The sequence below is a fragment of the Poecile atricapillus genome, chromosome 2, assembly GCF_030490865.1.
Source record: "Poecile atricapillus isolate bPoeAtr1 chromosome 2, bPoeAtr1.hap1, whole genome shotgun sequence".
NCBI lineage: Eukaryota > Metazoa > Chordata > Aves > Passeriformes > Paridae > Poecile > Poecile atricapillus.
Window position 1 is genome coordinate 25463062 of NC_081250.1, and position 19075 is coordinate 25482136.

At 50.5% G+C, this 19075-nt stretch overlaps 1 protein-coding gene across 1 annotated transcript; it reads right to left on the reverse strand.

Annotated features, from left to right (window-relative positions):
* Nucleotides 1-4759: 4759 nt before the first annotated feature.
* On the reverse strand, nt 4760-7440 carry DLX5 (distal-less homeobox 5). The gene is made up of 3 exons (XM_058832599.1): nt 6981-7440; nt 5614-5798; nt 4760-5385 (listed from the first exon to the last, which is right to left on the reverse strand). Exons 1-3 carry the CDS (start codon nt 7333-7335, stop codon nt 5053-5055), a joined length of 873 nt encoding a protein of 290 aa, XP_058688582.1. The 5' UTR covers nt 7336-7440; the 3' UTR covers nt 4760-5052.
* Between the last annotated feature and the right edge of the window lie 11635 nt (nt 7441-19075).

Here is a 19075-nt window from a genome sequence, read left to right on the forward strand (position 1 = left end):
ATGATAATAGCATCCTAATCCAGCCTGCAATATAATTATTACAGAGTGTTACATCTGAAACTGTCCAGTAGGGCTAATTCAGCCATTATTTAGACCCTATTTTTGCACTGCAAATGGGTTGCTGAGTTGAAAATGTACGATTGTAATTTCACGGGGCACTCAATGAGTAATGGTATAGGGAGGGAAAAATACAAAAGTGAAATGTGAACAGTAGCGATCAAATCAAACTCTGAAGGACAAAAGACTGTTTGATTCATAGGGAATGAGAAGAGCGGGAATTAAGAAAATAGCAAATCAGTGGTCTGCAGCGTTACGTGTCCAAATCTCGACGACTGCGAGCCTGATGCGCAGTCAAGGACTGCTGGTTCGGCTCCCGCCTAGCATCAGTCCGCCTCTCGGCTCGGCTCTTCCCGGCAGCCTCTCCCCGGCACCCGAAGCATCCCCGAGCTCCCCACCCATCCCCAAAAGAGGGCTCGCCATTGTCTTGTGCCTCCTCTCAGGTGACTGAACGTCACTTTCGGGCGAGAAGTCTCGGGAGCCTCGGAACCGGGCGGAGGAAAGCGCGGGGTGCGGGATGCCAGCGCCGGGCACTCTCCGCTGCGAGTGGTGGAGCCGGCGGCCTTTTGCTCTCCCGCGCACCCGCTGGACCGGTCCTCAGGGGTCCTTAGGGAAATTATCACAGAACCGACTCAATTGTAATTAATTAATCAAAAGAGCCCGGCTAACAGGACTACCTGCAGCTAGCGAGGTTAACTCACTGGGCTAGCTGGCTTTCGACTCCTGATTAACTTTTATTAACCCTGGACACGAAATACACAAACCCGATTCATTTTTTAATGACCTAAATCATCAAAGCGCGGTTGCCGCCCGACCGGTGAGTCTTGGGTTAGTCTCCGCAGGGTCCAGATGAGAAGAGGCAGCTCCCGAGGCCGGCCCCATGGGCAGGAGAGCTGCAGTCCCGGCCCTTGCTGGCCTCTCCCGACCGCAGCCACTCCTGACAGCCCGCAGTCTCACTCTGTGCCCTTTTCTCCATGCGAATTAGTGAAAACCAGGAGATTAAAAGAAAGCTCAGTGGACAGTGCGAGGCGGAAGCCCTATAAAGCGCATTTTACGGTGCGTGTCGAGGAGACCGTAAAGATCTTCTGGAACGGAGGGCCAGCTCTGCAAGAGCCAGGCTCGCTGCAGAGCACGAAGCCGCGTCAGGATCCGGCCCGGAGAGGCTGGCTGAGCCATCCTGCAAAACCCAGGCTGAGGTTTAGACAGTCTCTCCGGGACTGCCGAGTGGCAGGCGGCAGCGGGAGAGGAGCGAGAAGCCACCCCCAAGCTCCCCTTCGCCAAATGCTCAATCCATCACAGGTTCTGGCCGGGCGCGGCACTCTGGGCCCTCACCTGAAGGTAAATAAGGGGGTGAGGGAGCCGTGAGTTTTACCCGCGGCCCTGAAGGTCGTGTCAGTGGAAGGTGTTCTCCCAGACAGCTGGGGCATGGGTGCGTAGTGGGATTTATCAGGTCTGTATTCCAGGCAGATAAACTATTGTCTATCCTCCCTGAATAGCATATAAATAGACACGCCACAGAACAAAGAGAACTATTTAACTGATGCAACACAGATTCTCCCTAAAAAAAAGAGAGAGGCTTAATGTAAACTTTGCGTTTCCTATTTTCACGACTCTTTTCTGACCTATAAAACAGGTTATTGAGTTACTGCAAGCAATCGCTTAAATGACTGAAAGCAAGAAGAGGGGGTTCCCACCCCCCCCCCCCCCCCCGCCTCGATTTTCCTGAAGCAATAGATCTCCTTTCCGTAATCCACAACCGAAACACCTAAAGTATGTCAGTCGCAAAATTGCGTGGCAGAAATCTTTAATTGATGCCACATGTGGGATGCACTCTGGGGACACAGCGCTGCCGGCGGTGGAGCGGGCAGAGCGCGGAGGCCCGCGCAGGCAGCGCGGCCGCGGGGGAGCCAATTCACGGGGGAGACCGAGGGGAGTAACAGGGCTACAGGAACGCCTGACAAGCGGGCTGCCCTGCCGCGGTGACAGGTTGGAGGGGGTGGTTTTTAACTTTCCCCGGGAAGGAGTGGGAGAGAAATCGAGGCGTTTGGCGAGGAGGCAGCACTTCCCGGCTGAAGGCTCTGCCCGCGGGCGGTGCGGGCAGATGCCCGGGCAGGGCCGGGGGGCTCGGGCGGAAGGGGGAAGGTTCTCGTCCCGCACCGGAGGTGGGGGTGGCGGGCACAGTGTATGTCTGGGTGCGGGTGATGGAGCTGTGCGTCCCAACCGGGGGCTAGCGCAGCCGGGGGTGGATGTGCTGTGAGTGTGAGAGCTCCAGGGGTGCAGGCAGGCTGCTCCGTGTGTGTGTGTGTGTGTGTGTGTGTGTGTGTGTGTGTCAGGCCCTGTGGCTCAGCCCTGGAGCCGCTCGGCACCCACAGGAATGTGGCTCCTCTCGGCTCCCCGAACTGCCCAGCTCCACATGGAAGTGGCCGCCAGGAAAACAGAAGGGAGGGGAAGAGGGGGAGGGGCGGGGAAAGCCCTGAGCCAGCAATCCGCCGAGCCCAAACCCAGCATCAGACAAAGGACAGTTCATGCCATCCCCTTCCCGGGGAAGCAAGGGGGGAGGCCTGGCCAAGCTAGGCTCCCTCCGGCCGCCGCCGGAGCCCAGGGAGTGCGCCCAGGCGGGAAGAGGCGCCGGGGTGTGCCTGCCTGTGTGTGCGGGGACAGAGGAGACAGAGGGGACTGAGCATCCCCCTTCGCCCGGGGCTGTCCCGGAGGGGCGGGCGGCCTTAGGCTCTGAGTGTTCATCGAGGACAGGGCCATGCGACGGCGACGGCATTTCCTATCCTCTCTAGGGGAGGGATGCCAGGCTTTTCCCGACCTGCCTAACACCAACCCGCTCTGGAAGGAGGAGAAATTGATCAGGGAGAGGCATCGGCATGGAAACCGAGCCGAGCTAACTTGGCTGGCTTGGAGAGGCGAGCGATGCCTAGTCCAGTGGCCTCATTCCCGTGCGAATTCCCATCTCTGCTCGGCACGCTGCTTGCCGACATTCCGCCTTCCCGGAGCTGTTCCTGCGCTGTCCGCCCGGGCCGTCCCGGCCCCGGCAGGTTCCCGTAACCCAGCAGTCCCGCGGCAGCTCCTCAAAGAAAGGGGGGGGTGGGCCCACCTGGGAAAGTGACTTCCACCTCTTGTGTCCAAACCTCTCAAAGGGAAGTGACCTCCGGGAGGGGAGAATCTCTTACTGCAGGTTGAATGCTTGTCTAGAGGGAAATGAGGAAAAGAACGGAAGAAAATGAAAGGGTCGAGTTTTTAAAAATATTTTTTGCACAGGATGGAAGTGGGCAGAAGAGATGAAGCCGGGCTTTTTGTCAGGCCCAGAGTCGAGGAAATTCCCTGAAACCCTGCGAGTTAACTGAGCAGGAGACCGTCACCAGAACGGCGGAAGAGATGGGGGAGCGGCGGGGCCGCTCTCCGGCAGCGGGCAGGGGTGGGCAGCCAGCGACGGCCCCCGCCGTCCTGCCTCCGGCACCCCCGCACCCTCCCCGGCGTGCAGGGAGCACAACCGAACAAACTGGTCTATTGTACTGCAAGACATTTACCAACCCCCAAACCTGTTACAAAACAGCAAACCCGGGCTTCTTTCTTTGGGGAGAAAACTACGTACACCACACTCACACGCACACGCACAAAGCATGGCAGGCAGGAGAGGAAGGAAAAGAAAGGAGGGGGAGGGCAGCGGGGAGGAAGACTGGAGACAGGTAAGTGCGCCCCAGGGCAGGAGCGTGCCTTTTCAGGCCTCACCTCCCCCTCTTCCAGCACTCTCCCCGCCAGCCTCAGCTGCCAGAGGGGCATCTTTCATCTCGGGGATCCTTCCAGCGACGCTTTTGGCACATTCGCTGCTGTCGCCGTACCCCGCACGGCTGTGAATTACCACTGCCCCCTAGGATGGGGGTCCCCGTGGGAACGTGTGTCGCCGCGGGGATCCCGCGGGACAGAATTTCTACTGGAGGAGAGCCCACGCTCCATGTGAGAAGTCCGCGCCAGTGGGCAGCTCTCCGGTCATCTCGCCTAAGTCGTACCTCCAGCACTGGGCAGTGCTAGCGACTGCTCTGACGCAAGGTTTTTTTCCCTAAATAGTGTAAAAAAATAAAACAAAACAATAAAAGTACCTCTGAAGCGTTCCTCCTTCAGTCGAAGCCGCTGCAGGCTTTTAGCAGGAGCGAGGGGAGCGGGGCCCTCATTTTATTCTTTTCTCATATTTAGTGTCTCCCTTTGACGGAAACGTAATTTGTATAATTAGCCGAGCGCACACGGGCGACTGATGGGCTGTGGAGTGTGCAGCTCTCGACGCTAATTGCTCTCAGGAAAGGATTCAGGGCGGCTTAAGGCGAGAGATTCGCTTTCTCGAATCAGGACGGGCATCTTTCCCTTCAGTTTAAAGCACTATGCAATGAGATGAACGCGGTCTTGCCAGAGCCCCTTTCCCAGCGGGGAGAGAGCACCCTCGGCTCACCCGTGGGTACCTGCAAGGACCGGATCCTGCCAGCACTCACGGACTGTGGTGGCACTGCACGGGACTGGAACAGAATGTGAGCTCCCAGCTCCCATCCTCTTTCCTCACTTTCTTTCTGTAAGCAAATTAGTATTATACTTTTTCCCTCTTATTAATAGAAGAAGGGGTAATTTGGAAACGTTTCTCTTGGTCGAAATAATTTTATTTTATTCAGAATATACAGTTTAATTCCTCTATCTACAATTATTTACAGGTTAAAATAACATTGAAAAAAGTCTCTGGAAAAGTTGAGGTCATAGATTTCAAGGCACCAATGATAGTGTCCACAGCTGAGCCAAAAAAGTCCGTATTGTATAAAAAAGGGTTTCCTTTGAAATGCAATAAGTTACATGCACAAGCTTTACACATTTTAATCTTTTTGTTTGTTTCTTTTCCCTTTTAAAAATTCCCCATATGCATTCCTTTCGTTATTATTCCTTAACAGTAAAACACAGGAGTCCAAGGAACAAAAAAAAAAAAAAAAAAAAAAAAAAAAGGACCAGGCTCTAATAAATCGTCCCAGAGGCCAGCGCTAACGGGTGCTGTAGGGAGCCGTGGGGTTGGAGGTGGGAGTTGATGGAGTTGGCAGCGGGGTACCAGGAAGCGGAGCTCTCCAGGTAGCTGGATGCAGGGGACGGGTTGGAGTTTGGAGGGTGAGCGTGTGCGTGGGTATGGTGGCTGAGGGAGCGGGACGAACCCTGAGGTTCCCAAACCGCAGGTGACTGTGGAGAGTTGCAGGCCATGGGGTCGCTGGAGCTGGGGCTGTGCTCCGGAGGCATCTCCCCGTTTTTCATGATCTTCTTGATCTTGGATCTTTTATTCTGAAACCAGATTTTCACCTGGGAGCGGGGCAGGAGGAGAGGAGAGGAGAAGGGAGGAAAGAGGGAGTGGGGAGGGAAAGCGACACCATTAATGCCCGCCTGGCAAGCCGGTGTTTCGCGGCTGCGGCGCCCCGCCGCCCTCCCGCCCCTCCGCGGGGCCGCTCCAGCCCTTCCCGCCGCTCCGGGGTGAGCCCCGGTTGTGGACCCGCCGGGCCGAGCCGAGCCGAGCCGAACCGCTCGCGGTACCTGTGTTTGCGTGAGTCCCAGGGAGGCTGCCAGCTCGGCCCGCTCGGGCAGGGCGAGGTACTGGGTCTTCTGAAACCTCCTCTGCAACGCTGCCAGCTGAAAGCTGGAATAAATAGTCCGGGGTTTGCGCACTTTCTTTGGTTTGCCGTTCACCATCCGCACCTCGGGTTCCGCCACCTCCTTCTCTGCACGGGCGCAAGAGCGGGAGAGAGACGCACACGTTAAGCTGGGGACAGGCTCCGCTCCGCGCAGCCTGCGCCGCCGGGGCGGCATCCCGCCCGCGGGCCGGGCCGGGCCGGGCAGCGGCGCCGGCCCGACGGGCCCCTGCGGCTCCCCCCGGGGCTCCCGCAGCCGGGCGGCGGCCCCGCGCAGCCTCCGCCAGCTCCCCGCGGTGAGACGGGGGGGGAACCCGCTCCCTCCACACCGGCCTCGGCCACCCCCGGCTCTCCTCCTCCGCCTCCCACGCCCGCCCCGGGCATCCTGCCGGGCGCGCAGAGCTGCGCGGGAGGGAGCGCAGGGCATGCGCGGCCGCCGCGGGCGCTGGGAGGATGGCTGGGGCCCTGCTGGGAAGAGCTCTGTCCGGAGCGGGTCGGACCCAAGGCATCGACCACTTCCTCCGCAAGCCCGCGCCATCCCCATGCCCCCGCCGGCGTGTCCCCAAGCGCCGCCGCGACCGCACTCGTCCCAGCCAAGCCCCAGCTGCTTGGCTGTACCACGGGACTGTTTTATTTTTTTTTTCTCCCTGACCCCTTCTTATTTTTCTTTCTCTTTTTTTTTTTCTTTTTCTTTTTTTTTTTTTTCTTTTTTCTCCCCTATAGCAAGTTACAAAGAAGTAAAACACTAAATCCACGACGTTTTTTGGTGAAAAACCCTCCCGGCTTCGCGGCCCCGCCACGGCTGGTCTCCCCCTCCCAGTCTCCTCCCCCGCCCCTCCAGCACAGGGGGAAGGAAACTTTCTTCAACACTGCGAACCTGAGTTTGAGACACGCAACAAGGCTCGGCTATTTTCTCCCTCTTCCTGCGGGGGGAAGGAGGAGGGTGGTAGCCGTGGGGGCCCTGGGGCAGCTGACAGAAGCGCTAAAGCACTAGTCCTACGATCTGTAGTTTAGATCATGCGGGCTGGTCAAAAGAAATAGACCAGTAAACCAGTTCTCCACTTTTCTTCCCCTCCCAATTTTCTTTCTTCTTCTTTTTTTTTTTTTTTTTTTTTTTTTCTTCCTATTTATTTCTTTATTTTTAGTTTCCCTTCTGATTCAGGGAAAGCCGCATCCCCGTGGTCCGTGGGTCAGGGATCTGCCGGGGCGCGATCCCCCAGCCTCCCCAAAGCCGCGGGAGCTTCCCGCACACCCCCGGCCCCCGGCCCTCACCTGGCTGGCTGGCGGAGCTCTGGACGCGGTTGTAAGCCCCGCTGTACTGGTGGTAGGGGCTGGCGTAGCTGTAGTCTGCATAGGCTTTGGCAGGATAGTTCCCGGCAGATCCGTTCATGCCGTGGTACTGATACTGGTAGGGATTGAGCGCTTTGCCGTAGGAAGCCGAGGTAGGCGAGCAGTAGCCGTGCGGGGCTCCCCCCGCCGGGCTGTAGTAGTCGGAATCCGTAGCGGAGGACTCGGGTAAAGTGGGAGATTCCTGGGACGGGTGGTGCATGGCTGCAGCCGTCTGGAAAGGAGCTTGGAAGTCGCCGGATCTGATGTTGGGGACCCTTCTGTCAAATACTCCTGTCATAGCTCGGAGCCGGCGGCGGGCTGGGGCTGGCGGCGGGGCTGCTCGGGTCTAAGCAGACATGTCTGGGGGAGGAGGCTGCGGCGCGGTGTCTGTCTCCGGCAGACTGCTGGCTGGGGCGCAGCATAGGCTTGGTTAAATCCTTAATTGCGCTCTTACGCACAGCAGGGTGGATCGGGTTCCATTGGCCAGAGCAATCGGGAGCAGCGACACCCTAACTCGTCCAACTAGTTTAGCACAACAAAGCTTTGGCTAAAAAAAAAAAAAAAAAAAAAAAAAAAAAGAGGAGAAAAAAAAGAGGGGAAAAAAAAAAGTCCCATTCAACCTCTTTTTAAAGTGAATACCAACAGCAATCTCCGAGTCGGAGCGTCGCGATTGGGAGGTTTCCTGCTCCCCCCATCCCTGCAGCCGGCGAGGGGACTCGGCCAGCCCCGCCGTCCTGCAGCCCGGTGCCCCCGCACCTCCACCCGCAGCGCCCTGGGGGAGCCTGGGGGAGGGCTGCAGCCACGCCACTCGGATTTGCCGTCCGATCCCCCTTGGCTACGTTGATGGCTTGGGAACACCGCACCGGGCGCTCCTGGTTCCCAACTCGATTTCTGATCTGGTGACAATAGCCATTAGCGTCTGACCGTGCTGTTTCCCCTCGGACCGTCCTCCTTTCCCGGGGAAACGTCCGGACCTCCGCGCTAAATACAGCAAACCCTATTACCCCCGAGTACCTTGAATTTTAGTTACATCATTTCCTGCATTTCCAAGACCCTAGCACGGCCCGGAGCCAGCGGGAGACTCCCGGCATAAAGCCCTGCCGTGGAGGGGTGGGGGAGCTACTAGTGGTACCATACGGCCTAGGGTCACCCATCCCGCGGAATTCGTGAAAGGCGACCTGCCCGTGGCACGATGCCCGTGGCTGGAGAGCCCCCGACTCTCTCGCCAGCTCTGGCGCCCCTCCAGGCGCGATTGTGACCACTCGGCCCCACGAGCGTGCGCTCCTCATCCCCCCGGGGCGATGCTCACCGTCTGGTCCGCCTCCGGCCCAGGGTCAGAAGCCCCTCACGAAGGGAGCTCGAATCACTCTCACGAGTGGGCAGGACCACTGTGAGGCCGTCGTGGGGCTTCTCCACTCGGAGGCTGTCGCAAGAGCCCGCTTTCGGGGTGACAGCCCCATAGAGGTAACTGGCGCTGTGCGGGGGCATCCTCCCCACAGCACTCCGGCCAGCAGCACCCTCCTTCACCTGCACCCGTTTTGTCTCGCCCATCTGCGCACTCAGGTCCCAGCAACGCGCTCTGTGTCTGGGCCGGGGGGAACCACGGGCTGGTGATGCCCGGCCCTGCTGATTTTACAGCAGTGTTGCGAAAAAAAAGAAAGGATCAAATTTTACTAGACACTAAGGAAAACAAATAAAAGGCTGTTTTCAGTGACCTGGAGTTGTAGATTTTTCTGAAGTTGTTTACTCTCCAGATTTAGCCTGTTTGCTCACCGAAGATCTCCCAGCCAGCTGAGTAACACTTGTAACACAACCGTGCATGTTGTACTTGAACTTATTGTTTGCTTTGGAAATGTCCACAGCTCATATAAAATCACATTAAACAAATCCCTAAGCATTTCATTACATGAATCACTTACTTAAATCCATTGGAAATATCTCTACCCCCTCTATTTTTTAATTTTTTTTTCTTGTAAAGAGAGGAACCGGAGAGGGATATATATCTACGACTGGAGAAAGGGAGAGCAAGTTTACTAAAGCTCCCAGTTTGCATCTAGTTGGAAGGGACGGTAGAGGTTTTAGGCAGACGAAGAGGGGGAGAGGGGGAGGAAAGCCCATTTGTGCCATAAATTCCAGGGCACTGCACTTCAACACGTCCAGGCAGGAAGGTGCCGTTTTAGGGGAGAGAACGGAGAGGAGCTGGGCGCCGGTCTCGCACCCAGCCCCGGCAGCTCTGGAGCCGCGGCGGGTCCCGGCCAAGCCCTCCCGACAGGCTGCCTGTACAGCTCACGGGGGAAATCTGGATCTTTGCAGCAGAGAAAGTTTCCTCTTGTTTTATACAGTAGCTGAGCAGGGGAAAAAAAAAAAAAAAAAAAAAAAAAGAAAAAAAAAGAAAAAAGCTTCGATATTAAGAGGGGGGAAAAAGGCAGAAGCCCAACAGATCCAACCGCAAATCCCCCAAGCAGATTTTTTTTTTCTGAAGGCATCCGCAGTCCGTGCGAGGATTACCGGGCTGAGGGCACACAAATCCGGCAGTTTGCGGGTTTCCTGCCCCCCGTCCTTCCCAGCCCGAACCCGATTTTCTTGCCTTTCTGCTGTTTTCCCCCAGCGGTTTTTATTTAACACATCCGGTGGGAGCGGGCGGTTCGGAGGGAGCCGGAGTCTGTTTTCCATTTCACAATAAGGTCATTGTTTACCGGCACATGCCCTCCGCGTCTTCTGAGCGGCTGCCCGGGGCCCCCGCGGCCCGTTCGGGCCCGAGCCCCGCTGACCCTCGGGGGAGGTGGGCGCTGCTGTGTCCGTGTGTCCGTGTGTCCGTGTGTCCGTGTGTCCGCGGCAGCCGCTGCCGGCGCGGGGCGCTCGGGCCGTGCCCGTGGCACGAGCGCCCCGCAGTGGCCGCGGGGCCGCAGCGCCGCCCGCGTTACCTGCGCGCCTCCGCCCCTCCCGCCCCGCCGCCGCCGCCGCCCCCGCCGGGGCCAGACTGAGCGGCGGCGGCGGGCGCGGAGCCGGGCGGCCCCGCCAGCGCTGTCCCCTCAGGGCACGGGGACCGGGGCGCGGGAGCCGCCGGGCCGGCGGCCGCGGCAGGACAACGCGGCGATTGTTCCCGCCCGCGCCTGGGAGCTGCCGCGGGGGCGGCGCTGGGGCCCCGACCGAGCCCCACGGCGAGCCGGGCGCTGCGTCCCGGCCGGTGCCCGCCGGCCGCCCCGCCCTGCCCCGGTCCCGGCTCGGGAGTATCCCCACCGGCTGAACCCTCCGCCCCGGTTCACAGAGGTTTCTCCGACCCCTCTCGCTCTGCAGCGCTTTGTTTCCAGCCAACGAGAGAAATATTTCGGATGAGCCTCTCAGACTTTTGGATAAAATCTTGCAATTGTTCACAGAAAATCTTTCACTTTCTGGATAAAATATTCTCTCTTGGGCACCGAGTTTTTGCTGGGAAACTTTATTTGCATGGAAATTGCTGGCAAAGAATGAAAGGAAATTTTTTTCCTTCCTTAAAAAAAAAAAGCCCCAAACAGCCCTCCGCAGTGGAAACACGGATTAACTCTTGTTTTACAGCATCAGAAAATGGTGATTGCCATTCAGGAACTTCAACAACTGAGGACTTCCCTCATCTTGGGCTTAGGACTTGTTTATCTAGGGGAGTGTTTTCAGAATGAAGAGGCAAAAGGACTGAAAGTCCTTGTATTCTCACCTAAGGCCAAAAAAATTCTGCTGCAAAGTAAAAAAGTCTTGTAACTTTCAGTATGGGCAAAAGCTATCTGGGATCCAGTGAGAGGACTAGTGAGCTGCCCAGAAGGATGTTCTCAAGACTGTGAGAAAGGGAGAAATGCAGGAAAGGATTTTGTAAAGCAGCAATTGCAAGCCAGGAAGGAGAAATAAACCTGACAGGAAACTCAGGGAAGGCATCTAAGACTTTTTGCTCACATTTCAGTAGCTTTCTGAAGAGCCTTTGGCTTTGGGTACAGCTGGTTCAGGGAGAGGAAAATGGGCATGTCTCCACCTAGGCACGACATGCTCTGCTTTGGGGAACTTAAGTCACTCCCAAAAGAAAGGATGTTTGTGTTCCTGTGAAGGTCACCATTTGTGTTGATGGAAGGATGCACACGTGAACTTGGGATCAAAGCCTGTGTGGTCCCTCAAACACTGGTGCAGGCATTTAGTCCTCCATCCAAAAGTGTCATCCATCCAAAATGGTCATCCGTCTAAAAGGGTCATTTCCCACTCCTGGAACAGCCTTTCTCTTCCAGTTTCTTGTGTGTGCCCAAAAACCACTGGGCCTCCAATTAATGAAGCGAACCTGTCACTTTGGCATTTCCATAGCTGATGGATTCACTGCCAGGCTTGGCCACAGACTAGGCTCTGCTGGCCTCGCTTGTCCAGCCTGTAAATTGTACAGCACATAAAAACCATGACATACAATGTTAGGAATTAGAATTTGCTTTTTTAGGGCAACCTGTGACCGTCTCTTTCAGTTGCCAAGGAGCTGCTGACAGGAGAAAGCGTACACTTGCACCTATTTCCCCCAGATTGCAGCAGCGTGAGTGAAGAGGGGAGCTAGGGCTTCTTGTTAAGGTCAGCTGTAGCAGGCTGAGTCAAATGTGGGGGACAAGATGATGCTAAGAGATTCCTGAAGACGCAAGATTCCTGCCTGCATCCTGCCTTCCCTCCTTTCTCAGGGCGTGTGTTCCTGGGTTGCTGAGGGGTTGCTTAGGTGTTTCTTGATGCATCACAACCTTCCCAAGGCAGGGCATTGCCTCACAGTCCCCGCTGAGTCACGGTCAGCTCCTCCAGAATGGGAAATATTCAATGAACTCGACCATTCCTTTACGTTTTGGAGTTCTTTCCGCATGAGCTCATGGGGCAGATGGGGAATTCACATTATTCTTCCACTCAAAAAATATGGAGATGTGCTCTGGGCTGGGTAGGATGTTTCAGGAAAAGTCTGTCCTAGTATTTTTTTTCCATTTCCAACCCGTATGCTTCCATTGCAATGTAACACTGGCCTCTTTCTAAGGAGCAGAGAACCACCATCAGAAAACTTCTCCCAATGGAGTTGTTCTTCTACCTGCCTGCTTCTCAGGTAGCTGGATGTTGTTATTCCAATAACTGTAGGTGCTTCAATTGATGTGAGGCCCAGTGGTTTAAAATAAAGCCAAGAACAAACCAGATGGAGCCCTCTCCAGATCTACAGTTTGGGTCAGCAGTGAGAACTGCAGAAACATGGCTCCCTTTACAGTTGCCTGAAGTTTCCATAACAGATGTTTGAGCATGGATCTGGAGCTGCAGGGGCAAAGCTGCTGCTGGAGCTGCTGCTCTGATGCAGAGCATGAGCCAGCACCACTGGAGAGCTGAATGCAAAATTTCTCTTTGCCAGAAACACTACAGGGAAAATATTTGTTCTAGCTGCTCTCGCTGCCCAGCAGCGGTGCCACAGGGAGGGCACTGCAGACATCTGGCACGGCAGACAGTGATGGCAGTGACATACTGGGAAGGGCCTCCAACCAAGAGCAGGGGAGGAAAGGACCTCAGCTGTGGCAGCAGGAGGGGCAGGCATGAATGACTTCAGGAAATTCAGCATCCTGGATGAGTGGGCAGCTGGGCTGGATGACTGTAATGATCTTTTCAGGCCTTAAAATTTATTACTGTAGCTCTTAGCTCTGGGTAGCCAAAGGCAGTTGCTCCTCGAGGAAGAGGGTTGATTCATCTCCAGCACAGGCATTCACTCTGCTTATTTTCTCTCGCCTGTCACATCTCCTTCAGCTGTAACTCACTTGTCGGCCTCTCAGATAGGAGCAGGGTTGCTGCCTCTCTGCGGGACTTCAGATGTGAGATAAATCCCTTTGCATCCCAATGCCACAGGAATGCTTTCCTAGACCTCTGACATCCCTGTTAAAAGATGACCGCTCAAAGAATTCGAGGCACAGCTCTTCAGGCCCTTTGGTGTGCTTTCAGCGGAGCAGGGCAGGGCAGGGCTGCGGGCTGAGGGGCTCAGGGAAGCCTGCCTCCGGGCCCTTGTGGATTTTAACTTACAAATCTCAGGAATTAAGCTTCCAATTTTCCTTTTACTCTTTTCATAGCGATCTAATATGTTGTTTTCCTACAGAGGTCAGCCAAACTTTTATAATTTAGACCTTGAAGGATTTGCAGATGATGGCAGCCTTAGGAAAAAATCTCGAAAACTCCTGCTTAGCTAATGCCTGTGCAATCAGCTCGAGTCAGGCAGTGTTAAACCTTACACAAATCCATGAAGAAATTAACAACAGCAATAAAATGGAGGGAACAGTGAATATGAGAAGGGACACTGAACAATGGATAAGGACACCTTGCAGGTCAAAGATTAAAATAGCAAATGCACATGTCTTGTCATACGGTTTTGTTTCTATTACTTATTTCTTACGTGGTCTGCCTGGCCTTAGCTATTAAGTTTATCAATGTGTAGTCACCAACAATGCATATACCCTAGCTAGCAGCAGAATATATCTACAAAATGACTTAATAACATGCATCTGTCATAAAACCCAAGTTATGTCCAGTTCTTCAGCTATAGCTTTGCCTTTTTAATAATACTTCTAAAGTAAATATATGCTTGGCTTCCCCCATGTAATTCCAGGGAATTACATACATTATTTTATTTCATCTCATCTCCCGCCTTAGGTTTTATGTCCTTCACTGAAATGTACACTACCATAATTCAAACTTGGTCTTCTAAAAGTTCCCTATGCAGTACAGGGGAACCTTCTTCTCTTTCATCTTTCAGAATCCAGTCTGCAGCTGCGAGCAGCCCTGCAGGGAAGTTGGATGTCACTGGCTGCGTTGTCACTGCTGTCTCTTCAAGGGGCTCTATAAGGTCACCACCATATTTATAAGCACAGAGGAAAAGACTTTTCTTTTTCTGGTATTCATTTTTTCATCTTTGAATTACATCTTTGTCCTTGAAAGAGGGCCTGCTGGAAGAAACATCAAGATTCTCTGCTTTAAGATTCATTTTACATTCCTGTGAAGATCTTAATTTATTGGAAAAATTGAGGTTATTTTCTTCTTCAGCTAAGACTTCTTCGTCACAATGTTCTCTAGTCAGTGACTGAAAAATAGCTCTTGGGGCTGTATAATTTGTGCTTATGCAAGCCTGCTAGTTCTTTTATTATTAAGAAAATGCCTTGGTTTGGAAATGAGAAATAAGGTGGTTTTCTTCAGAGGCAGATTTTGAATATGCAGGCACATATTTTGAGGAAGAGTATCCCCTGGGTGGATAGCTACAGAAGGAAAATAATTTTCATTAAAGATATTTAAGTGAAAATACATTTGGATTAATAAGAGAAATAAGGCATGTTTTACATTTTTTCTTTCTTCTTTCAAAAAGCATAAATTAATTTTTGAAAAGGAGTCCAAAAGGTTATGGTTGCTTCTGCATTACTCATCATACTTTTTCATGAAGATGCCTCCTATTCCAAGTGAGATCTTTGGATCAAGCAGCAGAAGAAAGAATGATGGAGACATGGCCAGACAAGGTTGTATGGTTTATGCTGTACAGGAAACCAGAGCAAATGATTGCTGTGTTCTCTTCTGGCCTTCACATCTTTTTGTCAGTTTCATAAAAAGTTCCACTTTTTCCTCACATGCTGCCAAACAAGATGGTACCTTGATTTCAGGGTGAAACCACCCTGATTTCAGAATTATTCTGTATTGGAAATGGTGTGTGCGTGATGATGCCTGGCTTTGGGACTTTTCATCACTTGAAGGAACAGCAGTTAACCCTACAGCTCTTTACAACAAGGTGTGCATGGCCACATCTTCCTTCTTCCCTGATCTCCACGGGGAACCCACCTGACACAAACCACCACCATGACCCGTGTCCTGCTAAAGCAATAGAAAGGGTTTCCATTGGCTTCAGTTGGAGTGGACAGAAGTTTTGTGTGCCCACGTTCCCTCTCCTGGTTCAATACCTGGAGTGACAGAGCTGTAGATTCTGCTTTACCCTATTCATTGCAACACTCCTGCTTGGCTCTCAGCTGTTCTTTCTCCACCCCATTTTGCTAAAGGACTCCACTGTGACGGGTTCGATATAAAATTTTTTCTTCCTCTGTCACTTGTTAGTGAATTGAGGCAGCTGAGAAAACCTTGTCATGCTTGCTGTTGCTCTCTGCCTCAGTGAACTTGCAGTCTAGAGAAGGTACGGATAGACTGAGAAAGCCATTGCCCTTAAGCCTGTCCTCAGCCTTTTTTGCTGTGTTATACAAAAGATGACAATTATCCTCTCTGGCTTTGGAAAAGAAGCTAGATAAAATGCAGAGATTATGAAGGGGAGCAGTCACATTACAACAATTCTGGGCAAAGAAATAATAGTTGTGGGTGGAGTGAAAGGATGGTACAGTGTCATCCAAATGCGCACTGGTGCCAGTGTGAGTCTTTCCAGCCACAGTCAAAAGAACTTTATGCAGCCCTTTGTTTGCTCTGACACTATGATATAAAAGGTGAAATATTCCATAGACTGAAGTGACCAGGATGTCATTAGTGTTATTTTACATAGGATTTCAGGGGAGACAGCTTCAGGGGTTCATACACAGGATTTGGACTAAGGATCTCTATCAAATCTAGGGGTTTTTTTCAGTGAAGTAATTGGTGGTGTTGCAGCTTGAATGGAGCAGAGCTCTTTATTGAGGGCTGCACATTTAATCTTTTCTCACTAGGACTTCAGGAACTAATAGAGTGTTAACAAAAGAGTGAGAATCTCATTTTTCTGCACATTTTGTTTTTATAATTGTAATATTATAGTGCTGTTTACTCAACCAATATAAACCCAGTGCTCTTGGCAAATACTTACAATGCGTGTGCTCTGAATTTATTCTTTGCAAAGCAGTCTTTACACGCCACAGATGAAAACGCTTCAGCCTTTATTTAAATAGGAAATAAAAGGGATTGCATTACTCTACTTCTTTGCAAGCTGAAAAAAAAGGCATTGTCCTCTTTCAGAGTTCAGATTTCATTTTCTTCAAATGAAGTTGCAGTGGTTAGATTTACAAACCCTCTATTCTCTTTTTTTTTTCCCTCAGATCTGCAAATTTCCTATCTTTAAAGTGTTTGCACAGAGTCAAAAAGGAAACAATAGAAACACAAATCTTCATGCTGTCACGAAAAATGGCAAGAACAAGATTTGAAAACTTCTTAATACCAGTGTAGTTATGAGATTACATTTATATTATTTTTTCTGAAAATTTTGTACTTTATTTATGGGGGAAAATCAGAGTGTAAAGTAGAGAAACCATTTCTAAAGATTTTCTTGGACTGCTTAAAGCTACACATATACATATAATAGAAACACATGGACCAAACTACTATTGTGTTTTACACTTTGGCATTTTTGCAAACTTCTGTAATTATGTCTTTTTAGTACATTAAAACAAACAGCAAGGAAATAGAAAATATTTCTTCCACAGCTGTGTTTACAACCTTAAATGTGTTGGTTTTTTTTTTTCTCAACCAGGCAACCAGTCTGAGCTAAGAGGTTTCCCTGCTGTGTAACACAGCATAATCAGAAGCACACACAGCACCTACCTGGAGTATTATAATACACAAGAGTAGTGGAAAATTAAAGAAATAGAATGGAAAAGTCAATAGCTTTTTCCAGTGAGACACATTTGACACAACAATAGACATACTTTTAAAATATATAAATGTACATAAGATGTTGGAGAATTTCTCTGAGTGAAAATTCTGTTCATACAGGGGAAAAAAAAAGAATATTCAAATTTTCTTGAAGAAATCCAAATTTTAACTGAAAAATTTTAAAACAGATCCCCATTTTAACACAAAGTGAATCATGATTTTACACTTTTTTTGCTACTTTGGGGAGCACAATTAACATAAGAAATAGCCTAATGAGCTACTCCTGGTAAAATGAAAATATTTTGTCAAAATTGAAAATATCTGGAAAATGTTTTTTAGTTGAAATCAGCAGCACCTTCAGAGATTTCCTGGAGAGTTTCAATCTGCTTGAATATATGTTGAGAAATGATACTGAATTTTTTTTTTTACCACCATTTCTGTAGAAGAAAGAAGGTGCAAATTCACTGCTGAAAAATATCTTTCCCTTGAAGTTATCAGTATTATTTTCTGATTTTCAGCCATTGCTAATATGATGTAACCACTTTTCAAAAAGTTCAGACATCTTTAGGTAGGATTTTATTTCACCGGAAAGTTATATGGATCTTTTAAAAACTTACTTTGAATTATCACTCAATAATTATTCCAAATGCCATAGGAATCAGAAATTCTGATAAAATTTTTGGGTCATGTAAAACATACATTTTTCCTGACTGAAATGAAATATTTTATTTTAACTTCAAGTGTTTTTTCAGTTCTTTCATTTAGTATAAAGGAAATGAAATAAATTATGTAATCATGGAATAAAAATGTGTTGTAAAACATCAAGATGGACTTTCCAGGCTTTCATACTACTTTGTCTTTTTTTTTTTTTTTCCTCGGTATGGACAGCTGAAGATAAAAACTTCAGAAATCTAGTGATGAAATATTTCTGACTAATCAAATTTACAGTTTTTGTTAGAAAACAACCTTGTCTGAAAAAAAGTGATTGGAACCTACTTTATTCTTTAAATCAAACACTGGCCAATGAAGCATTAGCCCTGAGAGCAGACAGGCACATGGAAAAGGAGGGTCATGAAGTTGGTAAGGAGACTGGAGCACCTCCCTCATGAAGACAGGCTGAGAAAGTTGGGGCTGTTCAGGAAAAGAGAAGGTTGTGCAGAGACCTCACAGCAACCTTCCAGCATCTGAAGGGGCCCTACAGGGAAGCCAGAGAGGGACTCTCTGTCAGGAACTGCAGTGACAGGACAAGGAGCAATGGCTCAAACTGAAAGAAGGGACATTTAGGGTATCTACATGGAAGGAATCCTTTATTGTGGCGAGACACTGGGACAGAGAAGCTGGGCATGGCCCCATCTGTGAAGTGCTCAAGGCCAGGCTGGAGGCAGCTTTGAGCAACCTGGTCTAGTGAAAGCTGTCCCATGAACTTTGGGCATAATCTGGTCTATTAACCTTCATTAACATGGTCTTTGCAGCTTGCCTTATTTTAGCTACATAAAATTCAGGTTTCAAGTCTAGGCCAGTACCTTCAGCTTCCATTGCTGACATGAAGAAGGACTGTATGTATCTCAAGGTGGGATCACTCTCCTCGGAGAAACATTACGGGACAGCTGTGTGGATGAAACCCTGAACTTCTATCAAGAATCTAGTCACACTCAAGTGTTTAGGATACAGATGGATATCTTACAGATAATGTAAGCTAATATAACTTGTCAGGAGTAGTTTCCAGATCACCTATAATAGAGTCTGAATATTTAGCACTCTAAGGCATATAAACCAGGACAACCACCAAGAACCATCAAATAGAGATGTTTTTGTTCTGTGTGCACATATTTCATTATTTTAGTATTTGAGTCTTCAAACTCTTAGTTAAACCCATTGTCTGGCATGAGTGCCACCCCAGGCACTATGGACGGGTATTCAGCCACAGGGACAAGTGTAGCATGTTCCCAGGAGAATCTGAAGTCAGAATACTCCAAACAGAAGTGACAAAACTCTTCTTAATAATGAAGATAATTAAACCTCAGACACCATAGTCTAAGCAAATGTCATGGCAAATTCATTGCCATCAGAAAATCATGTCAAAAGTGTTTTGGAGCCAGGCTGCTCCCACTGGCGCAAGAAGATCTTAACCATGGCCTTCCCTAGAAGCCAAGTCAGGTCAGCACCCATCTTCTGCAAAATCTCAGCTTATCATCATGAGCTCTAGTTTTGTCATTGGATAAGAGCCACCAGATGAAATTTTGTGTCTGTGCTGCAGTAGATGAAGCTGGTGGCTTCTAGCATGTCACCCTTTACTACATCCTCCACAACACCTGGCTTTAAATGGGACTTCGACAAGTGTTTAGAAATAGTTTTGGTTATGAGAGAGCTTAGCAAAGTCTGTGTCAAAACTTAATAAGGTAAACGCAAGCTATTCCTTAAACTTGGGAGGTGTG

What these genes read in the sequence shown, in the direction of transcription:
- DLX5 (XM_058832599.1), bottom strand. Translation starts at nt 7,335, where the DNA reads ATGACAGGAGTATTTGACAGAAGGGTCCCCAACATCAGATCCGGCGAC. An exon ending in GAGCTCCGCCAGCCAGCCAG is followed by an intron (nt 5,799 to 6,980) that starts GTGAGGGCCGGG and finishes GCGCCCGTGCAG; the next exon opens with AGAAGGAGGTGGCGGAACCC. An exon ending in TGGGACTCACGCAAACACAG is followed by an intron (nt 5,386 to 5,613) that starts GTACCGCGAGCG and finishes CCCCGCTCCCAG; the next exon opens with GTGAAAATCTGGTTTCAGAA.